General features: G+C 44.8%; 2 protein-coding genes across 7 annotated transcripts in view; one reads left to right on the top strand and one right to left on the bottom strand.

Moving 5' to 3' along the window:
- LOC118384421 (oxysterol-binding protein-related protein 7-like) overlaps window positions 1-13,231 on the top strand; it is a 26,168-nt gene extending 12,937 nt beyond the window's left edge. For 3 of the 4 annotated variants that reach the window (XM_035770941.2, XM_052518629.1, XM_052518630.1), the window contains exons 3-22: window positions 290-430; window positions 683-736; window positions 910-1,023; window positions 1,387-1,569; window positions 1,769-1,901; window positions 2,044-2,165; window positions 2,329-2,430; window positions 4,563-4,725; window positions 4,956-5,089; window positions 5,913-6,014; window positions 6,281-6,476; window positions 7,089-7,121; window positions 8,866-9,155; window positions 9,781-9,918; window positions 10,047-10,189; window positions 10,516-10,660; window positions 10,850-11,000; window positions 11,251-11,377; window positions 11,735-11,857; window positions 12,126-13,231. In XM_035770941.2, the coding sequence (XP_035626834.1) occupies window positions 290-430; window positions 683-736; window positions 910-1,023; window positions 1,387-1,569; window positions 1,769-1,901; window positions 2,044-2,165; window positions 2,329-2,430; window positions 4,563-4,725; window positions 4,956-5,089; window positions 5,913-6,014; window positions 6,281-6,476; window positions 7,089-7,121; window positions 8,866-9,155; window positions 9,781-9,918; window positions 10,047-10,189; window positions 10,516-10,660; window positions 10,850-11,000; window positions 11,251-11,377; window positions 11,735-11,857; window positions 12,126-12,237 (2,706 nt within the window). In that variant the 3' untranslated portion in view covers window positions 12,238-13,231. The remainder of the gene's footprint in view (window positions 1-289; window positions 431-682; window positions 737-909; window positions 1,024-1,386; window positions 1,570-1,768; window positions 1,902-2,043; window positions 2,166-2,328; window positions 2,431-4,562; window positions 4,726-4,955; window positions 5,090-5,912; window positions 6,015-6,280; window positions 6,477-7,088; window positions 7,122-8,865; window positions 9,156-9,780; window positions 9,919-10,046; window positions 10,190-10,515; window positions 10,661-10,849; window positions 11,001-11,250; window positions 11,378-11,734; window positions 11,858-12,125) is intronic. The other variant, XM_035770943.2, reaches the window with a different exon arrangement.
- Window positions 12,857-27,893, bottom strand: LOC118384422 (TANK-binding kinase 1-binding protein 1-like). Of its 3 annotated transcripts, none has more exons than XM_035770944.2 (11): window positions 27,792-27,893; window positions 20,220-20,476; window positions 19,044-19,172; window positions 17,740-17,844; window positions 17,299-17,449; window positions 17,009-17,211; window positions 16,755-16,819; window positions 16,455-16,564; window positions 15,710-16,167; window positions 15,306-15,566; window positions 12,857-15,111 (listed from the first exon to the last, which is right to left on the bottom strand). In XM_035770944.2, the coding sequence occupies exons 2-11, from the start codon at window positions 20,451-20,453 to the stop codon at window positions 14,983-14,985; spliced, it is 1,845 nt and encodes a 614-aa protein (XP_035626837.1). In that variant the 5' UTR covers window positions 20,454-20,476; window positions 27,792-27,893; the 3' UTR covers window positions 12,857-14,982. The 3 variants fall into 3 exon arrangements, with proteins under 3 accessions (XP_035626837.1, XP_035626839.1, XP_035626838.1); XM_035770946.2 differs by having other exon boundaries at window positions 15,429-15,566; XM_035770945.2 differs by having other exon boundaries at window positions 16,755-16,816.

The following is a 27,893-nucleotide window of genomic DNA, read 5'->3' as shown; positions in this document are numbered from 1 at the left end:
GGACAATGCAACATTTTAATTTTATTTAACCTTTATTTAATTAGGCAAGTCAGTTAAGAACAAATTCTTATTTTACAATGACGGCCCACCCCGGCCAAACCCTCCCCTAACCCGGACGACGCTGGGCCAATTGTGCGCTGCCCTATGGGACTCACGATCACGGCCGGTTGTGATACAGCCCGGGGTCGAACCAGGGTCTGTAGTGACGCCTCTAGCACTGAGATGCTGTGCCTTAGACCGCTGTGCCACTTGGGAGCCAAACTAATGAAAACTGTATTCCCCCCCATAGAACTCCAGGCACTGGGAGGTGTTGGAAGACCACATGGACATGGGTTCAGGGATCGGGTCAGGGCTGGACATGAGCATCCCTGGAATCTGTGAGGGCTTCCTGATGAAGAGGAGGAAGTACCCTTTGAATGGCTGGCACAAGGTAATGTGAAGGCTATACTTGGCAAGCGAACTGAAGCACAGTTTTACTCTTTAGTTCTGTTTCACCATCACTTCTGACTTCCTGGGGTGTATTCACTAGTAGCCAAATGGAAGTAAATGGCTGGAAGGGACTAATCCAGGGTTTCCCAAACTAATCTAAATCTCTCTCAAAAAATAAATGTGTTCTCATTGCTACTGGTGTGCACTTATGAATAGACCCTTGTCTAATGTGGTTCTGTCGCTCTCCTTTCAGAGGTACTTCCTGCTGGAAAAAGGGATCCTCAAGTACTCCAAGACACAGCAGGATGTATGTATTCACAATACATATCCAAAAAAACTAATTCAATTCACGATTGCAATCATTCTGAAATCGGTCAGTGCCGTATTGTAAATGTTACAGGCTATGTAAAGCTTGTTTATACACGTTGGACAATACAGTGTGGGGCGGGTGTAAATCCATTCTAATGTTCCACTGGTCAGATCCAAAGAGGAAAACTCCACGGCTCCCTGGACGTTAGCCTCGCTGTCATGTCCATCAACAAGAAGTCCAATCGCATCGATCTGGATGGTGGAGACTATTTATACCACGTCAAGGTACACTGAGTATCCCAAAATACTAAGAACATGCTCTTTCCATGACCTAGACTGACCAGGTGAAAGCTCTAATCTTTTATTGATGTCAATTGTTAAATCCACTTCAATCAGTGTAGATGAAGGGGAGATGGGTAGAATAACTTTTTTTTTAAGCCTTGAGACGTGGATTGTGTGGCATTAATGGTGAATGGGCAAGACGGAAGATTGAAGTGCCTTTGAACGGGTGCCAGGCACACCGGATTGTGTCAAGAACTGCAGCGCTGATGTATTTTTCCTTTTCACATCTGTTTCTTATCCAAATGAAGTAGCATGTGTTATCCCCAATTAACGTAATTATTAATGTAAAATTCACTCTCCTGTTAGGCCAAGAACAGTGACTTGTTCTACATATGGCTGACCAAGCTGTGTGCCCATCGTGTCTTCAAGAAGAATGAGGCCTTGGGCGTCCACCACGGAGTCCTCCATGCCCTCACCATGGGCAACAGCACGTTGTTGCCAGCCATGGCCAGTCTAGCCCAGAGGAACCAAGCTGCCATGCCAGGCATGGTGAGTGAACAGCGAAACAGGGGTGTGACGCAATGTGGTCTGCTACTTGCAGTGCAACCAAATACGTTCTGGTCACACCGAACTAGGGGAAGGTATATTCTGAATAGAACAAGAGGACTTTATACAAATTGGCTTTGACTGACACTTGACAACTCTTCTTTCTCTTTCCCTCCTCTGTCCCCAAATCATGTGGTTCCAGTACCCTCACTATGCCAGCACTGCCTCGGTCTACCAGGCTGAGATGGAGGTTCCGCCCACAGCAGCCCCAGGGGTCAACGGCAAGGTGGCAGCGTGGCTCCAGCAGACCCACCAGTCAGATACCTGCTCCCAAGGTAAGGTACTTCCATGGTGAATCTTGGGAATCAAGGCTATCATTTTACAATGCAGCATGAAATGAATATCCAGTTATTTTCAGAGCTAAGCTTTCACTCCAAAGCTTTATCAATAATCTTCTCTGACCCTTGACCCCCACAGAGCTAGCTCGTTCTCAGTTGGACTTGACTGAGTTGGCCCAGCTCATCCGGAGGCTCAATTGGCTGGAGAGTGACCAGCAACCAATCTCCAACAGTGACCTAGAGCGACGAATCAACATGCAGGTAAGGTCACCGCCCTAACCACTACTCTACAACCGCACGTGCTGTATATGAGATGTTCTCTATGGGGGGAGAATGGCACACCTGTGAGTGTGACATTGGAGTATTAATTTAGTGGTTGGCTGTTCTTTAGTCTGAGCATGTATCTATTCTACCTGTCTTTCAGAATCTGACCCTTAATACCCCCAAGGCCAAGAAGGAGAGGAAGACGACAAACAAGATATTTGGTCACTCTCGCACCCTGTCTGGAGTCGAAACCCGCGGCATGGTAAGTTCTCATGTCCTATACAGTGGGTATCATAAGTATATTTTTCCACATTTTGTTACAAGTGGGATTGAAATAGATATAAAAAAATGTAAGTAATTTATGTACAGAAAATACTCTCAGTGAAAAATACAATTAGACAATTTCCAAATTGACAAAAATGTAATGACTAAAATATATAGTTGCATAAATATTCACATGCTTTGTTTAGGCAAGCCAAAATTAGTTCAGGAGTAAATGTAGCTTAACAAATCACATAAATTACATGGACTCACTCTGTGTGAATAATAGGGGTGATTTAAAAAAATGTAAAAAATTTAATGACTAACCCTTCCTCTGTCCCCCATACATAATAAAACATCTAAGGTCCCTCAGTCAAGTATTGAATTTCAAGCACAGATTCAACTACAAAGACCAGGGAGCTTTTTCAAACGCCTCATAAAGTATGGCAGTGATTGGTAGATGGGTAACGATATCAAATCGGACATTGAATAACTCTGTGTCGTAAAGTTAATAATTGTGCTGTGGGTGATGCATTACACCACCTAGACACATCAAAGATACAATCGTCCTTCTGAACTGAGCTGCAGGACAGCAAGGAAACCACTCAGGGATGTAACCATGAGGTGGTGGTGATTTTAAAATGACTATGGAGTTCTATGGCTGTGATGGGAGAACTGAGGATGAATCAACGTTGTAGTCACTCTACAATGATGGCCTAAATGACAGAGTGAAAATATGAATACAAATAAGTATACAGAATATTCCAACACTAAAGTAATCCTAGTGTGGGGAAAAAAAAAACACAAAAAAAACCTGACAAATATACTTTTTCGCTTAAATGCAAAGCTGTATGTTTGGATCAAATCCAAAACATCACTGAGTAACTGCCTTCTTATTTTCGAGCCTGGTGGTGGCTGCATCATGTTATGGGTATGCTTGACATTGGCAAAGACTGGGGAGTTTCAGGACAAAATGAAACTGGATGGAGATAAATGGCAATAGCTTGGAGGAAAACATGCTTCAGTCTGCTTTATGCCAGACACCGGGAGAGGAATCACCTTTCTTGGCCAAATCTACACTGGAGTTGCTCACCAAGAAGATAGTAAATGCTCCTGAGTGGCCAAGTTAGTTGACTTAAATCTGCTGTCTAGCCATGATCCCCAAATATTGCATAATACAGGTGTGCAGCGCTCTGATAAGACTTTCTAACATGTAATGACTCAAGTGGGTGAATACTTATCTAATCAAGGTATATTAGTGTTTAATGTTTGTTGATTGTTGACAAAAAGAGCACAATTGCATCCATTTTAATCCCACTTTGTAACAGGAAAATGTGACCTCTCTAAGGAGTTGAATACTTATGACACACTGGACAAGACATTAGTCATTGGATATGAATGTTTTCTGGACATTTCTGTGTCATGGCTGTCTCAGAATCCTTTTCTACTTTCACCCACTGTTCCCTTGTGTCCCCTCTCCATTTTCATTTATGGTTTAGGGACCGGTACAAACACATTGACACATTGCATCAACAATAATCTGATGGTTGCACCCTAGTATATTTAAAGCTGACCAGATGGGTTTTTCTAAAGATGAGAAGTTAACTCAGCAATAGCAATTGTGGAGATTCTACAAAAGAAGTAAGGCTACTAACATACAATAAATATATAAACTAAGTTCCTGGCCTCGCCATGAAACGTTACGCTAGGCAACCAAAGGGGCTTGTTTATATTTAAGTGAATAACAACTTCCAACTTCAGAGGCCGCTCATGCAAGCTAACAAACATGTAATTAGATGGTGTTCTACAACATGGCAGATGTCATCGGAGGACTAATTACCTAGCGCGCTAGCAACAGGCAAGATACAAAAAATAAAAAAAGATGGAGCAAGATAAAGCCAGGAGAATAATGTACTTGTTGAGCATAATTCTAGCCATCAGTTTTGTTTTCATGGTCATCACTCAATGTTGCGTTTGTCAAGGTCCCGACATCAATGTAAAGCTTTTCTGATACAGCTACAGGCCATTTTGATGCTAGCATGCGTGTGCCTCACTCACTCGAAAGTGACACACAAAATGGCTCTCTACACACATCACCCCCCCCCAACTTTCCTTCCCCCTCTCCTCCCTCAGTTTACCTCCAGCCACCTGAGCACATCGTCCAACCACCTGAGTGTGGGAGCCGCCTCGGTGTCGTCCATCCCGGACTACGTGTACTCCCAGCTCTCCAACCCCCTCATCACCTCCCCCGAAGCCAAGAAGATCCAGCAGGACATCTGTGCTTTGTCCCAAAGGGGTAAGAGAGGGGTGTTACAGGGTTTTGGGGCTCATTCGATGGGGTGTTAAAGTTCCTCATAGGAAAGTTGTGTGTAGAGCTGGTTATAGTGAGGCTGGTTCTGCAACATAAAAAAGAGGACCTATGTAGACCACTGCAATCTGGTAGTAATTGACTTACTTTAGTTACTCAGGGATTTATGTTGGCGTGGATGAACACGAAATGACATTTGTCTGCTGTAATCTTCTTAGTTCATGCATCTCTCAAGTCCATCCACGAAGTGCTCGCCCTGGAACGTGAGCGGGTTCGACAGGCTTGGACCGGTCCAGACCTACGCTCCTCCACCTCCAATCAATTGGCCACCCTGTGTAGCACACTGTCTGAGGTAAAAGGCCTGCCCTGGACACACACTCACATATTTTTTTTATTTTACTAGGCAAGTCAGTTAAGAACAAATTCTTATTTTCAATGACGGCCTAGGAACAGTGGGTTTAACTGCCTGTTCAGGGGCAGAATGACAGATTTCTACCTTGTACCTTGTCAGCTCGGGAGAGACCTACGTTTCTTTGTTTTGTTTTTTTCGGAAGTAACAAGAAGAACAGGAAGAGACCTAGCGACCAATAGAAAGGCTTTATTCACATTTAGTCAACACTGTGGTGTCTGTTTAAAACGCACACAGCAGACGTTTCGATGGGCCACACCTATTCTCTCGCTTTCTTTTGCTCTCTTCTTACAAAATATAGTCCCGTCTCAGTGTGCTGCTGTTCAAGTGTGTGAGAAGCCAGCCAGAACTGGTTTGGGCTGTTTGGGGCTGGGACATCTCGGTACTGCCCATCAGGGGAAGAACCATTCCTGACTGCTCTCCTGTTTTGAGCCTGCCTGGATGAAATAAAAGCCTTTTCAAATGTAAAGACACTTGTTCAAACAGAGTAGATTTGTCTTGGTGAAACAACTTAAACCTCCCCCGAACGTATCTATTTGGTCCGAGTTACTAGATGTTTCTGAACTTCACTAATTACTGGATGGATCTGACAAAGCTGAAAGAGTTCTGAGGGAAATCCTCCACCAAATGTGCATTACTGTACATTTTGTCCAACTTACCTGCATGTGGGCCAAGTTTGATAATGGGGAAATGAGCTTAATATTGTGCTTGCTTTTCATACAATTCTCTACAGTATACTAATAAGTCACTGTTTGTGTGTATCCAGCTGGAGGTGCAGTCTTGCCAAACCAAAGTTCATTCCCTGTCCCTTTCCTCTGGATCCACGGGGGGCTCCAAGGAGTCCTACAGCACTGTGCGTCAGGACCAGGTGTGTATTCAGCCGCCAACCCCCACTCAGCAAGAGGCAGGTTGCCACTTGTTTCTGGATGCGTGTCTGGCTGTGTACTGTAAGTCTGTCTGCCTGTCTCTGTTTGTGCCTGTATGCATGGGATTCTCTATCAAATGAGCAGGATTTTTTCCCTTAACTTTCTTTTGTAATACATTATTGACATCACTTTTATCCATCAGAAAGCGTTGATTTTGTATGCTTCCTGTTAACTATAGTCTTAGTTTTCCTCCTGCCCCCCAAACCAGAATGCTGAGGAGACGCCCTCTAAGGGTTGCTCTGTGCAGCGCACCCCCTCGCTGGCCGACTCCATGGCCGAGTACTATGACGCCAGAGATGTCATCGTCTGTGAGAACTCCTCTGAAAACGGAGAAGAGGAGTCTGATGAGTCTGGGCTGAGTGACATCACCACCACCAGTAACTCTGAGCCAGATGAGGTCCATGGTGAGTCGCCACTCTTTGGATATCACTGTTCAGCTGTGGTCCTAGAAGTAGAATGACTAGAACGGCCACTCTAAGGACGTGTTCTATAATATTGTGTTTGAGCAGTCCCATTATACCTTGAATACAGTTTGGTCTACGTGGTCCGTTTGAGTTTTTCTCTTTGAAAAATAAATAACAATATGCAGTATCTAGTACAGCTGGGACGATAAACCGAAAATGATCACTACCGACCGAACCGACCATTTATCGAGGACGTTTTACTGATCGATTTTTAACAAGTAGCCTTTACTAGAGGAATGTGTAGTTTGAAATGAGATGTCTGTTAAATGTGGGCTGTTAACAAGACAATTAATGACCACAACCTTCAAATTAGTAGTTTTAAGGGTGATATAAAATTAACTGGTGCACATTATTGTAAACTTGTCTTTTTCAATTTACCGTGATCATTTAGTCATTTTATTGTGATATGGATTTGTCTATATCGCCCAGCTCTATCTAGGTAGTTATACTCATGAACTCGGCTGACACCAACATTGGGTGTGTATATATGTAATCTGTGTACAAATGTATTTTTATTACGTTTTCTGAACATAGCTTCCACTTTGCCTGCAGAGGCAGTATCACCGGACCAACCGCAAACAAAAGGTATTTTGGGACTGGTCAAACTGAAGTATCGGTGGAGTGGTGGTGAATTGCGGCCATATTGGAAGTCCCGTAATGGATCGTTTAATTCATTGATGCACATAATTTATTTGAAGACTGTACAACATTGAAAATGTACATGCAAGCATACTGATTGGACCCTGAAAACGCCCTAGTAGTCTACTCATTTTATTACCATGATTTCATCATCTCTATCTTCTCCCTCTTTGTCCTCCTGAGGTGTCTCTTTGGTTGTGTGGGACTGGTGACAATTTAACAAATGTATTATTGTCTAATCTGTATAGATATTTCATTCTTTAAACATCATACCCTCCACCTCAATCCAACATCAAATTCAAATTTGGGAGATGGAGGAATCGAGAGACTGTCATTACTTAATTTGTCTTTCTGTTTCACCATCCTCCTTACCTTGACAGCTTTGGGACTTCAGACATTTCAAAGGGATGGTTTTGGGAAAGAAGCCTTTATTTTGACCATTTTAAAAATGCATAAAGAAACAAGGCAACAAATGAATGTACCAAAAATTTCTGAGGATTATATGCACAAGTCTAAAGATTTGTTTCCATTGTGGTCCTCTAATGGTTGCCGTGTCTGCAAGTTAAAACAAGAGACATTGGCACTCTGGCATACATTCAATCATACAGAATGTCTATTGTTTACTGTTTATCTACTTAAGATCTTGTGGATACCATTTTTTTTTGTTATGTCTCTGCGTCCAGTATGAAATTAACTGCCAAAATAAAGGATACGCTGACATAACTCTCAATAAGGTGCTGGGCCACCACAGAACTACTTCAATGAGCCTTGGAACTCTCTTGGAGGGTTGCGACACCATTCTTCCACGAGAAATTCCATTTAATTTGGTGTTTTGTCGATTGTGGTAGAAAATGCTGTTAAGTGACGCTCCAGAATCAACCATAAGTGTTCAATTCAACCTGGTCTCAGAGCATTTCGTATTATTCTGTCATGTAAATCCAAGACACTCCATATGTTTCGTATGGTATGTATTCATTTGTGGAATCCATCGGCCATTTCTTATAATACAAATTGTAATTTGTAACATATGTTACGAATTTGCAAAACAGATGTTACGAATTCTAGCTAGGCGGCTAACGTTAGCTAGGCTGTTCAATTGGGTTGAGATCTGGTGACTGAGACGGATGGTTTTTAATTCTCATCGAACCATTCAGTGACCACTCGCGCCTTGTGGATGGGGGTATTGCCATTCTGGAAGAGGCCACTTCCCTCTGGATGATGCTTCACCGTAGGTTGAAGGTGATCACTAAGAATGGCTGTGTGTTTACTAGCTGTTACCTTGCCCTCTAAGGGGTTGAGTGGCCCCAAACCATGCCAGGGAAATGCACCCCACAACCAACACAAGGGCTGCCAGTTACCTGTAGTTTTGCCAGCCAATGCTAACTATTGTTAGTGTAATGACAATGTCAACATGGACAGCTAGCATGCTAGCTATTCCCATAGACATCCAGGCATTGTGCTAACGCTATTTGGCAACTTCCTTCAAACTGAACGCAGACACACAAAAGGGTATCCACAAGTTAATCTGACCCTGGAGAAAATCCTGAACTCTCCCTTTAAGGGCTGAATCATGTCCATTTTTTTTAATGTTCAAGCATTAAGTGCTGGGCATAATTGTAAAAAGACGTGAGATTCAATAGGAAATGTCTAGAATTCCATCTAACCTTTGTATGCCCTCTCCCCCTGGCAGCCTCTTCCACCCTGAACTACCGCACCAGCGTGTCCAGAGCCCCGGACATGGTCAGCACCGTGCCCACCAACACAGGCCGCCGCACCGTCCTGCCCGCCAACTGTGTCGACAACAGCCACATTGGCATCATGACCATCCTGTACAACAACATTGGCAAGGACCTGTCACGTGTGTCCATGCCCTGTGGCCTCAACGAACCTCTGAACCTGCTGCAGAGGGTTAGTGAAGAGCTGGAGTACTCTGAGCTTCTGGACATCGCCAACCGCACAGAGGACCCCTTCGAAAGGATGGTAAGGCGGCCTGACGTGTGTCTGACATTAAAACGAAGCAGCTCAACTATAGGTTTGTGCTGCCATACCAGCGTTGGTGCTGATTCAAGTGAATTGATGCGCCTGTAGATTTGCTTAGTTGAAATCTGAAAAAAAGTTCTATGCTTTCTCAAATCAAATGCTATTGGTCACGTGCCGAATACAACCGGTTTAGACTTTACCGAGCCCATTCCCAACAATGCAGAGTAATAAAATGATAACACAATAACAAGGTTATATACAAGGAGTACCAGTACCAAGTCAATGTGCAGGGGTGCCATGTAGTTGAGGTAATACAGTATGTACATGTAGGTAGGGGTAAAAGTGACTAGGCAATCAGGATCAATAATAAGCATAATAGCAGCAGTGAATGTGTGTGTTGTTGGAGTGTCCGTGTAGTATGTGTGTGGGTAGAGTCTGTGCATTAGAGCCATTGCAAGAGAAACAGTGAAATCCACAAACAATGAATGGGGTCAACTTGAATTGCAGATTTAGCATGTAAAATACTATAGTATTTTGTGGTAGCAGTTTTCTTCAGGTGCCATTTGATATTGTTGATGGGTGCGATCTCACTCATCTGTTTTCCCATACCTTGTTTTTCATGAAGCTGTACATTGGCGTTTTCTCCATCTCTGGCTACGCCTGGGCTACCTGGCGGAACCGCTACAAGCCCTTCAACCCCGTCCTGGGAGAGACTTACGAGAGCCACCGGAAGGAGCGCGGCTTCCGCTACGTCGCTGAGCAGGTAGGACTTGAATAATCCTGACCCAGAATCATCCTACATTCCATCTGCACGGCAAGTAACCCTTAACTGATCCAGGGTGTCTTCCACTGAAGATTCAGTCATTTAAGATTTTTCCTTTCTGTTCCCAGGTCAGCCACCACCCGCCCTGCTCCGCCGTGCACGCAGAGTCTGAGAACTTCACCTTCTGGCAAGACCAGCAATGGAAGAACAAGTTCTGGGGAAAGTCTTTGGAGATCATCTCCTCTGGTCCAGTGAATGTCAAGTTGCCAAAGTGAGTGTTTATGCAAATTCCATCATGATTATTTGACCCCCCCCCCCAAAAAAGAGGTAACGTAACCCTACTTTCACATCGTCGTTTTGAATGTCTTGATCCGTTGTTCGAAGTAGAAGCTCGGGGACAGTGTTTTGATTGAGCTGATTGAAGATTTTGAAAAGGCATTCGCTTACCAAATGAGCTGTAACAAGCCTGAAAGTATAATTTACTGTGTTATTCAATGAAATGTTCATAGTATTGAAACCGGCTCAGGTGTCCATGAATTTGAAGAGTGCACGTCTTCCTCCAGTTGCATTAAACCCATGTCTCCCTCTGCCCTCTAGATATGGGGATCACTACGAGTGGAACAAGGTGGTGACCTGCGTCCACAACGTCCTGAGTCCGCAGAGGTGGCTGGAGCACTACGGAGAGGTGACCATCAGAAACACCAAGAGTGACCTCTGCACCTGCAAGATCTCCTTCGTCAAGGTGAGAGCCCTGCCCGGTGCCCACAGAACCTAACGCTCAATTGAAGGATAACCCCACAATGGGACCCATAATGAATAAAATAAAAGATTAACAACCTGAATGGGGTCTAGACATTTATGAAATCTCCAAAGCTTTACATATGGAGGTACCTAACAAGTCTCCATTGACACGGCCCCCTCTCTCCCTCAGTCCCGCTACTGGACCTCAGAGACCAGTAAGAACGAGGTGCAGGGCCAGGTTCTGAACCAAGCGGGAGAGGTGGCCCACCGGTTCGGTGGGCTGTGGCATGAGGGCATCTTCTGCGACACCCTGCCTAACCCAAAGTGCATCTGGAAGCCCAGTGAGTACTGCTATTATCTGAACGATCTATTATTTGCTATGTACGATAATCCTCATCTCTAATCCGATCTTGATATTATAGTTTATCCTATGAAATGGTGTAATCCACACCATTGTGCCTATTATATTTTCCCTAATCCACACTATTTCAGTGAATTCTGTCTTTCAATCAATCCGTGAGTCTGTCATCCACTCTATAGTACCAGCACTATGTATCGCCTCACACAGTACCCTGTTTCTCCCATCCCCAGACCCTCAGCCTGATGACCACTTCCAGTACTACGGCTTCAGTCGCTACGCCAGGGAGCTCAATGAGCTGACCCCTGAACTCAAGAAGGTCCTACCTCCCTCAGACACCCGCTATAGGCCAGACCAGAGGTGAGACCACCGTCCAACCTGCTCAGTAATGCGTACGTAGAGGATGTTCAGCTGTGTGCACTTCATTTAGATTTGTCAAACGCATTGGGAAGTAGGGCTAGGAATACTTCTTGAACAGGATCTAGCCAGGGAAAAACTCTGGGTCCTGTACAGTAGGTCATGTAGGTGATATCGTTCAGTGACATTTACTTCCTCAAATGTCAGGGAGCTGTGTTGTGCATTGATGTGATGCCACATCCGATGAGGCTGCGTGCGACGGTACTGTACACACAATTGACCTTGTTAAAGCCTTTTTTTATATCCGGTCATGCAGAGTGCAGCTGAATCTCGTATCTCTCCACTGTTCTTTACCCATAGGATCCTGGAGGAGGGAGATGTAGCTGGGGCTGACAGTAAGAAGGAGGAAGTAGAGCAGAAACAGCGGGACCGCCGAAAGGAGCTGGCCAAGAAGGGAGAGGAGCACGTGCCTCGTTTCTTCAGGTGAGTCTCACCAACCGTCCCTTACGCAATCAAATAGCATTTTATTGTAGAAATAGCAAGGCAGTGGTCATCATCCCTGCTATTCAGGGTCTTTGTGATTAGCTGAATCGTTGTGTTAGGGCAGGGTTAGAATAAAAGCCTGCACCTGTAGCTTTTCCATGACTTGTGTTGGTGACCACTGACATTATATTGTGTTCATGCACAGTATCTGTTTTTTTTTTAAAGGTTACCTCACACTAGAAAGTAAATATACTCTTCCTTCCTTCAGGAAAGAACTGGATGCGGCCGGGAATGATATCTGGCTGAGCAACGGAACCTACTGGAAGATCCGCAATCAGCCAGGCTTTGCCAACACCAAGAACTTGGATCTGTGGTGTTGAGTAGACCTGGCAGAGCCTCCTGTCATTTTGGCTTAATCACATAGACTATTACTTCCTAATGAGACTACTGAACGCAGATCCTAAAGTTCCACTGACGAGAGAGGTGAAGGGAGTTTTGACTGCATGGATGAATCATTCCAGGGTGACTGTCTGCCATTGGAGAGAGGAAATGTCAACATGGAGTAGATGAGGACTACTATGGATCTTTTCCTTCAAGTCTGATGTTCCCACATTGATGCCGATTTTCCACACTCTGTTGTCCGCAAATATAAACTGCCTTGAAAATAACCAGATTGAAATTGGTTCATGCATTTAACTGTCAAGTTTTACCCATTGGTGGTCGGAGATTCAACATAGCGTTTTGAATAATGTTACCTTGCATGTTATAGAGATGCATGATGCATTTTGTCAATGTAATATGTCTATATTTAAACACTTTTTTTTACTTATTGACTTTTTAGGTCTAATATGCAGATTTATTTAAATCAATTTGTGATATCAAACTCTCACTCTAAAGAGGAACTAACGGGGTAGGGGATTGTTTTTAAGACTGCTGTGGATTAATGGGGTTTTCTGGGGTAAGAAGGGCTACCTCTTGCACTCGATGGGTCTTACTGTGTTTTTGTATATTTAGTTGTCATGTAAAGTACTGTACAACTCGACATCTTTTGGACTTGTTTTAAATGACACATTGGTTTGAGTCACTGAATGCCTCACATCTGTCTCCTTCCTCACCCGTTTTAAAGAACAGTGATCTATATAACACGTTCACTGCTTTCCTTAGTTCTTTTTGTATTTATCTAGAGTGAGCATATAGATGTTTAATAGGTTGATACTATGAAGTGTTTTTATGGATGTTTCAACAGTGGGTTTTACGGGAAAGAGAACCGTTGTTACATTTCAGTGTAAAAACTATTGGAGGGCTGTAGCGGGGATCATCCAAAATGAATTGTTTTCTAGACTATTTTCAAATAAATACGGAACTTAAAAACGATTAGTTTTTCTTTGACACCGCTCTTTGTAAGCAGTTGTTTAACTGGAAGGATCTCTTTGAACTATTGCCCAATGCATGGAATGTAAAATGCCTATAGGTGTACGACATGTTCCCTTATGAGTTGACGTCTAATGAATTGAATCGAAGCGTGGAACCCAGTCCAACCAGTTGCTGTTTAACAGACTGGTCATTGAAGACTGAGATGAGCTGAAGTTCAACCAGTTATATCATTTTGAGATTTAGGTTTTTATTTATTTGCGTTACAGAAAACCGAAAGATGACTATGAAGGGTCAACTAAAGCCTCGTGATTCTACTGAAGGAAGAATAGATTCAGAAAAGGAATACTGTAGTGTGTTGGAATGCAATGTGAGCACATGGATTCATGTCCATTTTCAAATGTCATTTCCTTTTTTGATCGCTGATTCCTGTAGCGCCGCACTGTTCTCTCATTGGCAGAGTGTCTTGGTGTTCCTCCAGAAGCAATCCCGCATTTTTGTGGTTGATTGCAGTGTTACCTTCTATGGTATCTATACTAATGGCGTTTTGTCTTCCGACTGGTGGCGTCAACCCTGCGCGACGCTCGTCCCTCGATCGACTGATCAGTGCCGACTGATCTGACGTAAGACAATGTATTGATGGTAGATCCCCATCCAGTATATTCGGATCATATTGATTGCTGTGCAAATTTCACAATAGGCTGAGTTGAGAAATCAGCTGATGTTCTGGATCTGTCAAATTCCTCCCCTCGTTTGGTTTTTAAATGGGTTGCTGTGAATTGTATTGACAACCTGTAGGCAAGTACCGGAGATGACTGCATATAAAGCTTCAGTAATCTGAGATTCACATATCATCCATGGAGAACAACAGCCTGGGTTCACTGTACAGCTCCTGCAAACCAGAACATCTTCGGCCTGTTATTTACCCTAGTTTTAATCACTGTTGTACAATGTCATGAATCCCTGAATGTCAATATACAAAGGAGTTTCTTATGAGGTACCTATAGTGGTCCATCCCTGTTTCAGGGTCCTTGACATACCGGCATAGCTCAACCATTTTTATAGCTATTATCGCCAAACCCTCAGTCATCCTTGACTTGTTTCATTGAATTATATGAAGACACGTGAGATACTGTAATTCATTCATTTAAAGATCGGTTTTCATCAAGATTCAAGAAAATTCTTCTTTCCATCTGAACTAAATTCCCAAAAAGTGCTGTGTACCTCCAGCTATGAATGTGCCCTTCAAGTCTAGGCGAAGACTTCCTTCTGGTTTGACGGAGAGTGAACTTGATGATTAAGCATGTAGTTAGGGGTGTGACCCATTTACTGATGGTGTTAAAAACAGTGCGAGGTAACCATGTCAAAGACCATACCTGAAAACATGGGCGAGAGAGGGAGCATTCAGAAACAGCACTGGCCCTTGTTATAGCCCTAAACTAACATGGTTAAAAACAGAGGTAAGGAAACTTTCCAGTTTAGAAAACAACTAGGGGCTCGACAGTATCACCTCTCTACAGTTAGATGGAGTCTGTTCCTCTCGAGTGCCATATTGCAAAGGGGATCCGCAATTGTGGTTCTGTCACTTTTATTAAGGGTGAGCCCATCGTAAATCCTGTATTTTACACCAGGTAGAGTCATGACGCGAAGCAGACTGAAGTAGGATGGTCAGTTTTTTTGTGTTTTCCTGGTAATGGTTTAGGTTTGAATTTGGCAGGGTAAGTTGTTCCTGGATCTGTGTCTGGGGGCAACTGTTAGATCTTGCTGTTCTCCAGGTGCGTGTCGATGTGTTTGATGAGGGCGTCGTCAGGGTAACCGGTGGGGAAGGTCAGCTGACACAGCGGGCAGCTCCGGGCGTCGTTCTCCTCCGTCTCCATCCACAACTGCAGGCAGCCAATCACAAAACGACACCCGTTAGGATGTGTAAACACTCAACTCAAAAGGTAAACACTGTAAATGTACTCATTGTAATGACTGAATAACCGGTTTTCTATTTGCATGTCATGTAAGGATGCTCTGATTATTACTGCTATTGAGGGACACTACTGAGCTCTGAAGTCTAGCAGCAACAACTCACATTGATGGAGGGCCAGGACTGGGCGTGGTCTGCATCCACGTACCCTGGCAGGTGACAGGTGAGAGTAGCTGGGCCATTTGGGGCCAAGAAGGAGGGGCAGGGGGGGGGTTCCCGTGAGCTTACCCCCATTACCCCCAGTGTCCTGGGAGGACTGGCCACCGGGGAAGGGCATCTCCACTCTTCCTCATCATCAGACGACTGGGGTGGGGTGACCAGTGGAGTGGGGGCCGGGGAATCATCCAGATGACAGAAGTGGCACCCCTTGGTGGATAAATGTTTATTTTAATGTTTTAAAATGTTACTCCCTAATAAAACTCATCCAAACGAGGGGTGAGTTAAACATTTTTATAAAATAAGGTTATACAAGTTATATTTAAACAAATATATACACATGTGGTGTGTACCTCTGCAGCTAGAGGGAAGCCCTGCTCCAGGTCATGGTGATGGGGACTACTGCTCAGGCTGCTTCCCCCTCCTCCTCCACCACCACCACCTCCTACAGCTCCACGGGCCGAGGCCGGCCGACGGGAGTAGGCCCCAGACTCCCCCATGTTCCTGGGCTTGGGCAGGGTGGAGACTGGGTCACGGAGCAGCCTGGGTGGGGGCCTCTGGTGGACAGACGAGTCGGCCACCTCCGAGTAGCTGCGGCGCCCCTGGAAGCGGGCACGCAACCGCTGGCTGGTTGGACGGCAGGAGTAGGAGGCTGGGCCGGTGGGTGAGTAAGAGAGGCCAGTGGGGGAGTAGGAAGCGGGGCAAGAAGGTGAGAGGGGAGGAGAGGGAGAGGGGTGAGGGTGGAGGCGGTCTGGGGAGGGGCGTTGGGAGGCTGGGGAGCGACGCTGGGGGGCTGGGGAGTGTCTTAGGACTGGAGGAGAGAGAATGGGATGGTTATTATAGTCCATTGGTGGCTCTTTAGCCCAGCTGGTAGAGTATGGTGCTTGGAATGCCAGGATAGCGGGTTCAATTCCCGGGACCACCAGTACGTAAAATGTATGCACACATGACTAAGTCACTTTGGATGAAAGCATCTGCTAAATCGCATGTATTATTACATTAGTGTCCCTATTGGCACCCTCATTGGGCATACTGCAATTCCACTCCATTCGACGTCCATATGGAGCACAATCTTTAATATTCACGTTTTCTACTGACCCATTTGCTCGTGGGATTCCTTCCTGAGGATCTCAGTCTGTTTGACAGCCAGACCTCTCACACGACCCAGCTCCTCGGTCAGCTCAGTGTAGGCCAACGCCAGGTTCACCCTGCACAGGAGGGACAATGTTAGGAGTGTGTCCAAAATGGCACCCTTTTCCATATATAGGGCACCACACCCTATGGGTCCTGGTCAAAAGTAGTGCACTAAATAGTGAATAGTGTTCCATTTGAGACGTAGACGTTATTCTACTGACATAGCTACATGCCAGGAGTATTAGATGGGCAGCTGTCACTCACTGTTCATCTCCTGCCTTCTTTATCCACTCCACGTCACAGTGCTCACACAGTGTGGTCACCTCCTGCTGGACAGAGACAGACGTGTGTGTGTGTGTCAGTGGGGGCTGCTGAGGGGAGGACGACTCATAATAATGGCTGAAACGTAGCAAATGTAATGTTACCATTCCACTGATTCCGCTCCAGCCATTACCATGAGCCAGTCCTCCCCAATTAAGGTCCCACCAACCTCCTGTGTGTGTGTGTCACTATCTGACCTGTGTCTGTACATCCTGCTGCAGCTGTCTGATCTCTGTCTGCAGCCTCTGTAGCTCCTCCTTCATCTCCGTCTCTCTCTGACACGCCCCCTGGGCCTGCTGCCGCGCCCCTTCTAGCTCCGCCTCCAACCGCTGCAGCTTCAGGTCGGACACGGCGTCCAGACTACGAGAGCTCTGCAGGGTGGGACCCCGCCCGTTCCGCTCTGTAGTACACATCCAGGTACAGTGAGAAACATACACAGAAACACACACACACGTCCGCACTCACTCAAACATACAAACACACTCACCATGAGGCACGTCCAGACTGGTGTGTAGCTGTAGGTAATGAATGTTCTTGCTGTGCAGCTGAGCACTGAGTTTCTGCAGGGACCCCTCCCTCTGCCTCAGAGCTGACTCCAGACCACAGATACGCTCCATGTGCTGCTCTGCTAGTGTTGTCTGATGGAGAGCACACACACACACACACATAGATGTAGGGTACACACACACACACAAATGTTGGGTACATGCACGTGTGCAGGTAGCGGTACAATCGGTCTCACACACGCTGATGTACATTGCTGATGGAAAACTGATGGTCAATATAGTGTTTGCTTAAATTAGTATGTAAAGGATTCTATTCCATTATAATGCTTTAGCCTATAATACTGTCTGTCCCCTCCCGCCATCGCTCTACCAGTACTACTCATGGTGTCCAGGAGGGGGCACTGTTTCCTACTGCATCTCACCATCTTGTCCAGGTCTCTCTGAACATTACTCTTCTCCCTGTGGATCTTCTCATAGGCCTGAATCACATCCTCGAGTCTCTCCTCTCGCTCTTTACTCTTCTGGAGCTGAGGGAAAGGTGGAGATATACAAAGGGAAATGTTAGCGCTAAAATAGCCTATTTGTATACAATAACCAGAGCATTATTAGTTTAATTATTAGTGTGAAGCCATTATTGGAGATGACTATATCCCCCTTGCGGCCGGTGCAGTGGCTATGGGAGGAGGAAAGGTTATCGGAGGGAGGAAGTCGAGCCTACGAGGAGGAGTCTTGGTTAGACGGGGGAGCGGTATAGTTTTTTGACCGCACTTACAGTGGGGCAAAAAAGTATTTAGTCAGCCACCAATTGTGCAAGTTTTCCCACTTAAAAAGACGAGAGAGGCCTGTAATATTCATCATAGGTACACTTCAACTATGACAGACAAAATGAGAAAAGAAAATCCAGAAAATCACATTGTAGGATTTTTTATGAATTTATTTGGAAAATAAGTATTTGGTCACCTACAAACAAGCAAGATTTCTGGCTCTCACAGACCTGTAACTTCTTCTTTAAGAGGCTCCTCTGTCCTCCACTCGTTACTTGTAATAATGGCACCTGTTTGAACTTGTTATCAGTATAAAAGACACCTGTCCACAACCTCAAACAGTCACACTCCAAACTCCACTATGACCAAGACCAAAGAGCTGTCAAAGGACACCAGAAACAAAATTGTAGACCTGCACCAGGCTGGGAAGACTGAATCTGCAATAGGTAAGAAGCTTGATATGATATCTTTAATTTACTGCGCAAAATAGCCTTCATTTATTGCCACTTATAAGGTATTAGAATTAGAGGAATTATAAGGAACATTTTTGTTTCCCCATCTTTTATATTAGAAAGTCTAAGTTTTATATTCTTGAACAAAGAAGCCTCATTTTGTTTGTAAACTTGCAATCCAAAGTGCCACACGGCCATCATCTCTACAGACGTGCAGTAAAGCCTGAGGCGAGTGTGTGTCTGCAACAGCCCCTCTCTCACCAGGGCAGTGGTCATATTTATGGGATGGAATAGAGAAAATATGCCATTACAGGAAAAGTATAGGAGAAAGGAAAATGTGTTCGATGTGCAGTCCCTACCACCCCTCTCCCTCTTTTCTCCTCTCCTTCCTCTCTCTCCCCTCACAACCCTCCCTCCCTCCCTCCGTCTTGCATCCCTCTCCCCTCTCTTCTTCTCTCCTCACTCTCCCCTCTCTTCCTCTACCCTCTCCTCTCTTCCTCCATGTCTTACCTCCTGTGTGAGTGAGTTGACTCTCTGTTGCAGGTTGGTGGTCTCTGACTGCAGTAGGCAGGTCTCCTTGGGTTCACAGGAGCAGCACTGTAGGGTCCTCTCCTCCTCAAACTCACTGATCATAGGGAACTGAGAGAGAGGAGGAGGGGAGAGGTACAAGAGAAGGACAGAGGAGGAAAATGATATGAGTAGGTGAGAAAGTAGATCAAAGGAAGACGGTGAGAATAGGACACGGAGTGTCACAGCACAAAAGATAGGAGATGGAAAAAGCAAAAGGAGAGAAGAAAAAAAGAGTAGACGAGTGCAAGTCGGGGTCAGATTATTATTATTAGAGGTTAGGAAATAACCTTCCTCTACCACAAGCTTTTCCACTGTGAGTTTCAACTGAATAATGGCCTCATTCAGGTATGCCTGAATGTTTCAATACTTTCAAAATCAATCCTCCCTTCCTCCTCTCCTGGGAGTAATCACTGATCGAACTCAATTACATAGGTGAAAGCACAGGTTCCATAGAATAGCTTTTACCAATTCAGTCATGTAAAATCAGTGATAGCTTTAAAGGGATAGTTTGGGATTTTGGCAATGAAGCTGTATCTACTTCCCCACAGTCAGATGAACTTGTGGATACCATTTTTATGTATCTGCATGCAGTTTTGAGAAAGTTGCTATCGAGCATTTGCACGTTTGCTAACTAGCATTTGCACGTTTGCTAACTAGCATTTGCACGTTTGCTAACTAGCATTAGCGAAATGACTGGAAGTATATGGGACTAACTAGCACTTCCAGTCTTTGTGCTAGGCTAGTTAGCATTTTCTTGTTAAACTACCTCTAACTTTCATACTGGACTTAGATACATAAAAATAGTATCCAGAGTTAATCTAACTCTGGGGAAGAAGATACAGGGTTAAAATCCCTAACTATCCCTTTAAGGGGGATGCCTTTTAAAAATATTCAAAAAGGGACATTGGATGGCTGTAGACCTACAACATCAGTGTTGCATACTATCTGACCAATCAATGCCTGTGTAACCAAATGACACACTATTCCCTATATTGTGCACTACTTTTGACCAGGCCCCATAAGGCCATAGGACTTCCCTTTAAAGTAGTGCAGTATAAAGGGAATAGGGTGCCATTTGGGACGTAGCCTCTGTCATGAATAGATCAGTCAACCTACCTTGACCTCATAGTTCTTCAGCTTCCTCTTGATGCTGCTGTTCTCTCGCTCCAGGCTGGCCAATCGCGTCTTGATGTCATGGTAGGCGGCGGCCAGGGCGAAGTGGGAGGGGTACATGTCGTCTTGGATGGGTGAGGACGACCAGTTGACCCCCGACCCCAAGCCGCAGCCGTCATCCCTCAGCCCTTCGCCCCCGCCCAGGAGGCCCAGCTCGCCCCCAAAGAGGGACTCCATCCCTCAGGCAGGTCAATGGCTAACTGAGGGGACACACAGGAAGGAGGGTAAGTCATTAGAGTCAGTCATTCTGTAATACTAATGTTATGAACTGCAATACCCAATCTTTGTCTGTGTCCCAAACGGGTGTCACTTGGAAACTATTTTTGATTTTTATTCAGAAAATGCTCTCTTCTTTCCCATTCATGTGGGATTGAGACATATAGCTGGATCTACACAAACACAACAGATTGCGTTGACACAGTTCAAAGAATCTTATAAAACTGGTATTTTGGAGTGAAGAACAATCACTTCAACAACAACACTAAACAACACTGTAACTCACGTTGGTTGACTTGTAAACAGACCACAGCGCCCTCTAGCATAGAAGGCTAGGATAACAGGAAGGATATCACCTCATCGCAGCATAGAGGCAACAGGGCAGCTGCCCATAGGCCTCTTCCAGTTCAGTGAACACACACTACTGAGGGAACAGAAGGCTGTGGTCGTTCCGGCGCTACCCTCTCTCCGCCAGCACTCTCCTCGCAGAAGGGGGAGCTAACGAGGCTCAAATGGCAGAGCAATGGGCCCTGGCACAGCTCTGGTGTGAGTGAGAGCCATGGTCGACGGGGCATATAGAGTGGGCGTGTGCTAAACCTGCCCAGCAGTGTCTGTCCACAGTCTAGGCTAGGCGACACATTGCCAACTCCATCTGCCACCGGCTAAATCCGATTGGCTGTTGCCATGATTGCTATGCCATCCCACATCCCGAAACATAAAAACCACCTTGTTTATTCTATTGCTCCCTCTCCCCACTCGGTCGGGAAATCTGGAATAGTCAACTAAAGAAATATATAGAAGCGCCACGGCGTGCTGTAGCCTAGATGTAGGCGAAACCGACTGTCACATACAGACAGCCATTGCCTGTGTATGTGGAAGGTTTCCCAGTCCAAAACACATTGAGGTGGCCAACGCTGTAACGATAATATATTCAATATTAAAGTATCCATACAACTCTACATAGAAAATGTATCTATATTCCCCTGAACTATTTTCCCCTCACCCTCTCCAAAAACAAATACATACACTAACAAATCTACATCAGGCATACATATACATATAATCATGCTGAAGTCCCCTGGCCTGTAAAGGCTGAATTACAATTACAGGAGACCCGAGAGAGTGGTGTTCTTTTGATGCTGTTGGGTCTGCCAGCTGCATCTCTCATTTCGGGTTCAACATCTCCATAGCAAAAGGCATGAATAGATATGGAAACAGCCCCAATGAAAGAGAGACTTTTCCAGCTCAGGTACCATGGTGAACCATGTCCCTTTCTGAGTACCCACATGGTCAACATCCCTCCTCTAACATCAGTATACCCCAAAAAAGAAAGTGACCACTAGAAACCAATCCGAGGACCTTGTTTTACAAAGCCTTTCCCAGCCCAGGTGTACCTTCTGGGGTGAATAATAATAAAGTCTGAATTGGATTGCATTGAAACCATGGTAACAGACATCAACCAGTTGTTTCCCCACATAACCACCCTTGTCCCTGGAGCTCGGAACTGCAGCTGCCACATTGCTCCAGGTGGGTGGTGCCGTGGCATCCTGTAAACGCCCACGAGGTTCGCCCGTTGGAGACGAGACGCTTTTTGAGTTAAAAGGAGCAATCTGCAGTTGCAACATGCACTGTGTAGGGTCGCAAAATTCCCGGGAACTTTCAATAAATTCCCTGGTTTCCCTGAAATCCCGGTTGGAGGATTCCCAGAACAAGAAGGGAATCCAGAAATCTTCAACCAGGATTGCTGGGAAACCAGGTAACTTATTGAAAGTTCCTGGGAATTTTACAACCTTAAATCAGTGTACAAAACATTAGGAACACTGGTTCTGTCCATGACATATACTGACCAGGTGAATCCAGGTGTGATCCCTTATTGATGTCACCTGTTAAAATCGCCTTTGATCGGTGTAGATGAAGGGGGGGAGACAGGTTAAAGAAGGATTTTTAAAACATTTGACAATTGAGACATGGATTGTGTATTCAGAGGGTGAATGGGCAAGACAAAATATTGAAGTGCCTTTGACCTGGTTATGGTAGTAGGTGTCAGGCGCACCGGTTTGAGTGTATAAAGAACTGCAACGCTGCTGGGTTTTTCACACTCAACCGTTTCCCGTGTGTATCAAGAATTGTCCATCAGCCAAAGGACATCTTGACGACACAACTGTGGGAAGCATTGAAGTCAACATGGGCCAGCATCCCTGTGGAACCCTTTAGACACCTTGTTGAGGCCATGCGCCGATGAATTGAAGCTGTTCTGAGGACAAAAGGGTGTGCTACTCAATATTAGGAAGGTGTTCCTAATGTTTTGTACACTCCGTGTCGACCCATTGATTGTTGAAGAATAGAACTTAGAAATGCCTCATGAGCTTTAGTTCAACCGTCGTACCCCATCAGAACCCCAAATATAAGCTTGTTTTTACTCCAATGTTTTTAAACAATGTAAACGTAAACTAACACTGTATATCCCCAAAATATGGTTAAAACTATACATTTGATATCACGCATGGTTAGTTTTCACCAGCCCCATCTTTCAGCTTTTCACCAAAACAGAGGCAGGGTGCCCGGTTTGTTATTGTTTCAATGGCGGATGAGCCCCGACAACCCAACGTGTATGTAACCCAGCGGCAGACGTTCCCTGCCAACCCTCCACAACCAACCCTCCACTGCCAACCCTCCACAACCAACCCTCCACTGCCAACCCTCCACAACCAACCCTCCACTGCCAACCCTCCACTGCCAACCCTCCACTGTTTGAGTCTCTATCACGTATTCATCGCCGGAGGGAGGAGACAGCTGGGTGGGTGCAAGACTGATGACAACTGGATTAATGAGTTGGTTAAGGCTACTGTACACCAGAGCATGACAATAAAGTATGTTAAGAATGGGGGGGTTTTTTTGTCGGTTGTTCAGGTTTCTGGAACTGAGGCAGGAGCAAAGAGTTGTTTATAATACAGAATATCAAAACACTTGACAGTGTGTAACTTGGAAAGTTTTAAGTCAGGGGATGCCCAACATTTTCTGTGGACCCACCCATGGTATGTGCTTACATATGGTTTGTGACTCTGTGCATGTGAATCCCTTTAAATAGGCACCTCTGCCAATTTTCCCCTTTTCTAAGTCTCCTTTTGGTTGCATGTGGTTTGCGTTTCCACCTCGACTGAAGCCTAGCCTGGAGACAGTTATACTTCTGCTGAGAAGGGTCAAGCATCTTTCCTTTACTAACACCTACACACACCCACCCACACATGCATCAACTCACTGACACACACACACACACACACACACACACACACACACACACACACACACACACACACACACACACACACACACACACACACACACACACACACACACACACACACACACACACACACACACACACACAGTACATGCACGCACACACATTCATTTACTAACACCTACACACACACCCACACATGCTTCAACTCACTGACACGCACGCATGCACACACACAGACACACACACACACACACACACACACACACACACACACACACACACACACACACACACACACACACACACACACACACACACACACACACACACACATCCTCTCTCTGTTGAGAAAGCAGAGGACAGAGTAGCGACAGTCAAACAGGAGCTGCTAGCGAGCCCATTCACCCCAGGGCCAATCAGAACAAGCCCATATGTCAATGTCACATGGCTAATTCATATTTTAATGTTCCGGATATCAGCCAGAATGGATGCCCCGAGCAAACACTAGCCTAACCAAATGTACTGTAGAGATTCAATATGCTTCTACACTTTGGTTCAGTGTTTGTTTAGCACTATGCTTCTGTAAGCTAGCTACTGCAATGGTTTAGCATCATAGTACGCTTCAGTGCTGTATTTGTTGGTTATACTTAAGCAAGTAGCCTCGCACGAGCGAGCCAGAATGGCTCATAGGAGCAGGAGCCTATCTCCTGTTTCTGTAGTGTGAGGCAGCTTGATGTACAAGTACAACCCCTGGACATGACACTAGTCTACCGCAGGGCCTTACCCCTAATCTATCTCATGAATCCTGAGTGCCAAGCAGAGATCGGGTCCCATTTTTACCTTCTTTCAATCTCAGGGTGGACACTGACCACAAGGCCAGTGAGTTGGTCTTCAGGTAGGACTACACGTCATCTCCAGATGAACGTTGAACTCTGCTCTAGTAAATTGGTTATATCCTTGCTGCTTATAATCGTGTACTTAGGTCAAATACATTCTAGATGGATGGCTGCATCTATCATATTGGCCACTTCAGTGTCTGCAGAATGATGCCAAAGGTTAACACTTAAAAGGTACAGGACTGACACTGGACACTTTAAAGCTTGAATCCTTAATAGAAACGATGACGAAGCAGGCACCCCCGTCTCTGATTTGGTCCAAAAAAAGCTGATGGATGAGCCTGTAGAAATGTAACCACTCTCAAATGCATTCACAGAGCTATGGATGTAAGTTTTGAGGATATAGAATGTTTGTTTAGATTTACATTTTTTTTTTAAATAAACATTGGAGTAAAACAAGCTTATATTTTGGGTTCTGGTGGGGTATGACAGTTGAATTAAGCTCATGAGAGGCATGTATAAATTATACTGTTCAATAATCAATGTGTATATCATTAATTTACAAGTTTAAAAAAAGAAATGCATTTTTCAACTAGCTTTAAAGGTAATTTACAATTGAGCCGACATCTGCAGCATTTACCATGAATGAAGTCTCGGGCAAACGCATAAACATTGCCTTTAAATGTATATTGCGCTGCATCGCGTCTCCAGCGCTACGGATTGAATCGAGCCCTTAGAATGTACATGGTCCTTGCAAAGACAAACAAATGGCAGGAAAACAATGTCTTTTGACAGGAAAGCATTTCTTTATTTCCATATAATTTGAGGGAGGGATGAGAGGACAAACCTAGGGAAAGAGATGAAGCAAAACAAGGAAAGGGGGAGAGAGAGAGGAAGAGGATGGAAGGATAGAGGGTGTCCTTGAGGACTGGCACCGTCCTACATGTGAGGGGAGAACTGAGGCCAGTACTGGGGGAGGGGTCACACACACACACACACGGCCAACAGCTTAAATAGATGTTGCATATGTGCTTGTGATGGGGAGATGGGTAACCTAGTTCTGACAGACCAGAAAAACAGGGACACAGACTGGGACACAGACAGGGACAGACACACCGAGGCAGGTGTGTGTGCAACGAGCCAGCGACCTAATCCACAGTAGCCCTGTGCAGAAAATCCTCTATACGACAGACACACACGCAGGTGACGCACTGAAAGCCAACCGTTCTCCATCAACCTTCACATTCCAACAAGCCCCAATTGAATGCCGTGCTCCAAACAAAATAAACCCAACACAATCATACAGCAAAAAGGCACAGCACAGCAATTGGTGATGGGCGAGGTGTTTCACCTCCATATAACATAGGTTGTATTCCAAATGGCAATCTTTTCACTATATAGTGCCCATTTTTTGACCAGAGCCCTAGTCAAAAGTAGTGCACTATAAAGGGAATAGGGTGCCACTTGGAACGCACGCCCTTAACCTCTCTTACGGTCGACCTGGTGGAACATGTTACATAATAGACTACATTATAATCATTATCACTGTCAATGGCCCAACGAGCATGCTTCATCATGCATCAAGTGCTGTATAGGCCTATCTGTACTGTCTTCTCCAGTAATGGATTTGACTTACACACTGAAAAGCAACTGGTGACAATGCATCCAGAAAGCTGTGGGTTTGAAAGATCATTGAGGAATGTTCAATATTGCTAGGTGCACATGTCTACATCATCATTGTGGCATGTGGAAGGTCATGATGGTCTGAGAACAGAAGGAGGCCAAATAGCCTACTTGTGATGTCAGGAGGGACATTAAGTAATGTTAGACCTTAAGAAAGACACCAGACACCTTAAGAAAGACACCAGACACTTAACTTTGAACGTTTCCATAAAACAGCTGTATCAAAGGAAATAATTGAAATCCATCGAATAGATGGGGCTACAAAAATCAAGCCATGACTTTCAGGCAAACCTGATTTCTTACTAAAATATACTTCAGCCGATAGGCATTAACTTTACTAGTAACATAAGTTAACTGAATAATACTCTCATACCAACACGTCACTCTCCAAAGTACCCCCATATACAGTAGTTACCGGTTGTGCACCGAAGCCGAATGTCAAGCATCTAGAGATGCTATTCAATGCGGGTTCCGTTAGCTGATCCTTTCGCTAACAGCCTCTGACTGGTTCGTTGGGTGGTTAATGGACAGTCAATTACTCACAGTGACCGGTGAGCCGCGCTTTAACACCACGCACAGAGGGATCGATTCCCCTGATTTAACGGATTCTGCCTGTTTGTTTCCACAAATTCACGTCCAGCTGTCTTTGTTAATAGCACACATTTTTCCGATGGTCATGGTCTGTCATAGTAGGGACATTTCAACGTATAAACAGGACAACTTAGATCATTTAAAGACCTGTTTACATAACTGAACAAAAATGTCAAGCACCATATGTTTGATCAAGGACATTTTAATTTGAATAAACTTCCGTTGACCTACCCGTGTAAAATGCATTTGGTGCCTGTTATCATATAGGGGTGGTTCATAGACATCGTTACCAAGGCAACTTCGTTTATAGTATGTAGGCTACGTTTGTATTTCTACATACATGTATAAGTGAGACAACCATTTTGGTCTGAAGCATTGTCAACATGAGCATTCAGCACCACTAGCAAGTGAACAGCGCAAGTTTGTTTACGCTGCTAAACCAGTCGGGAACTGGCCAGTGTACGGTAGTGGTGATCTATCAAAGCCAGAAGCACCAACATTGGGACAATAATATAGTTATGTAATGACAGTTACCAAAAACACAACAATCAGTCACGTGCATGAATATCTCCGTAACCAACAACCACGTCGTATGCTATTCGTGGTTGTGTAGACTACATTTGTACTGCGATAACTCACAATAGAGCATCTATATCGTTTCTCTCCTTACGGCAAGACACCAGTGCTCGTTGCCATTCTCACTTTGTAGCGCAATCAGTAGCTAGCCTAGTCTACAACATGGCTGTATACAGCGACGCTGTTCTCTCCATCTCTCCCAACTAAAACAATGAGCTCGCGCTTTTCCCTTTCCTCCTCCTGTCGAGCTCTTTTTATAAAAATTAAAAAACATTGCCGTGAGCGTTACTTAACACCTGTTTAATTAAAAAAATACTATACAAAAGCACAACAATAAACACTGTCAAACAAATACCACGATACACTTACGTTTCCTCGTGAGATGCTGTGAAAAACCCATAGCGATGAAGGGGGTCAAAACGCCACCGTTCATTTGCGGTTTGCAGCGACAATGGTTGGATTGAGGATGCG

This window comes from Oncorhynchus keta, chromosome 5 (genome assembly GCF_023373465.1).
Source record: "Oncorhynchus keta strain PuntledgeMale-10-30-2019 chromosome 5, Oket_V2, whole genome shotgun sequence".
NCBI classification, from domain to species: Eukaryota; Metazoa; Chordata; class Actinopteri; order Salmoniformes; family Salmonidae; genus Oncorhynchus; species Oncorhynchus keta.
This window is presented reverse-complemented; position numbering and strand designations above follow the sequence as displayed.

Bases quoted from the DNA above. Each gene is read 5' to 3' on its own strand.
- LOC118384422 (XM_035770944.2), bottom strand. From the start codon at position 20,453: ATGGAGTCCCTCTTTGGGGGCGAGCTGGGCCTCCTGGGCGGGGGCGAA. The intron at 17,212-17,298 runs GTGAGTGTGTTT...TGTGTACTACAG, and splicing joins CAGTCTGGACGTGCCTCATG to AGCGGAACGGGCGGGGTCCC. The intron at 16,565-16,754 runs GTGAGTGACAGC...CCTCCTGTGCAG, and splicing joins AAGAAGGCAGGAGATGAACA to GGTGAACCTGGCGTTGGCCT.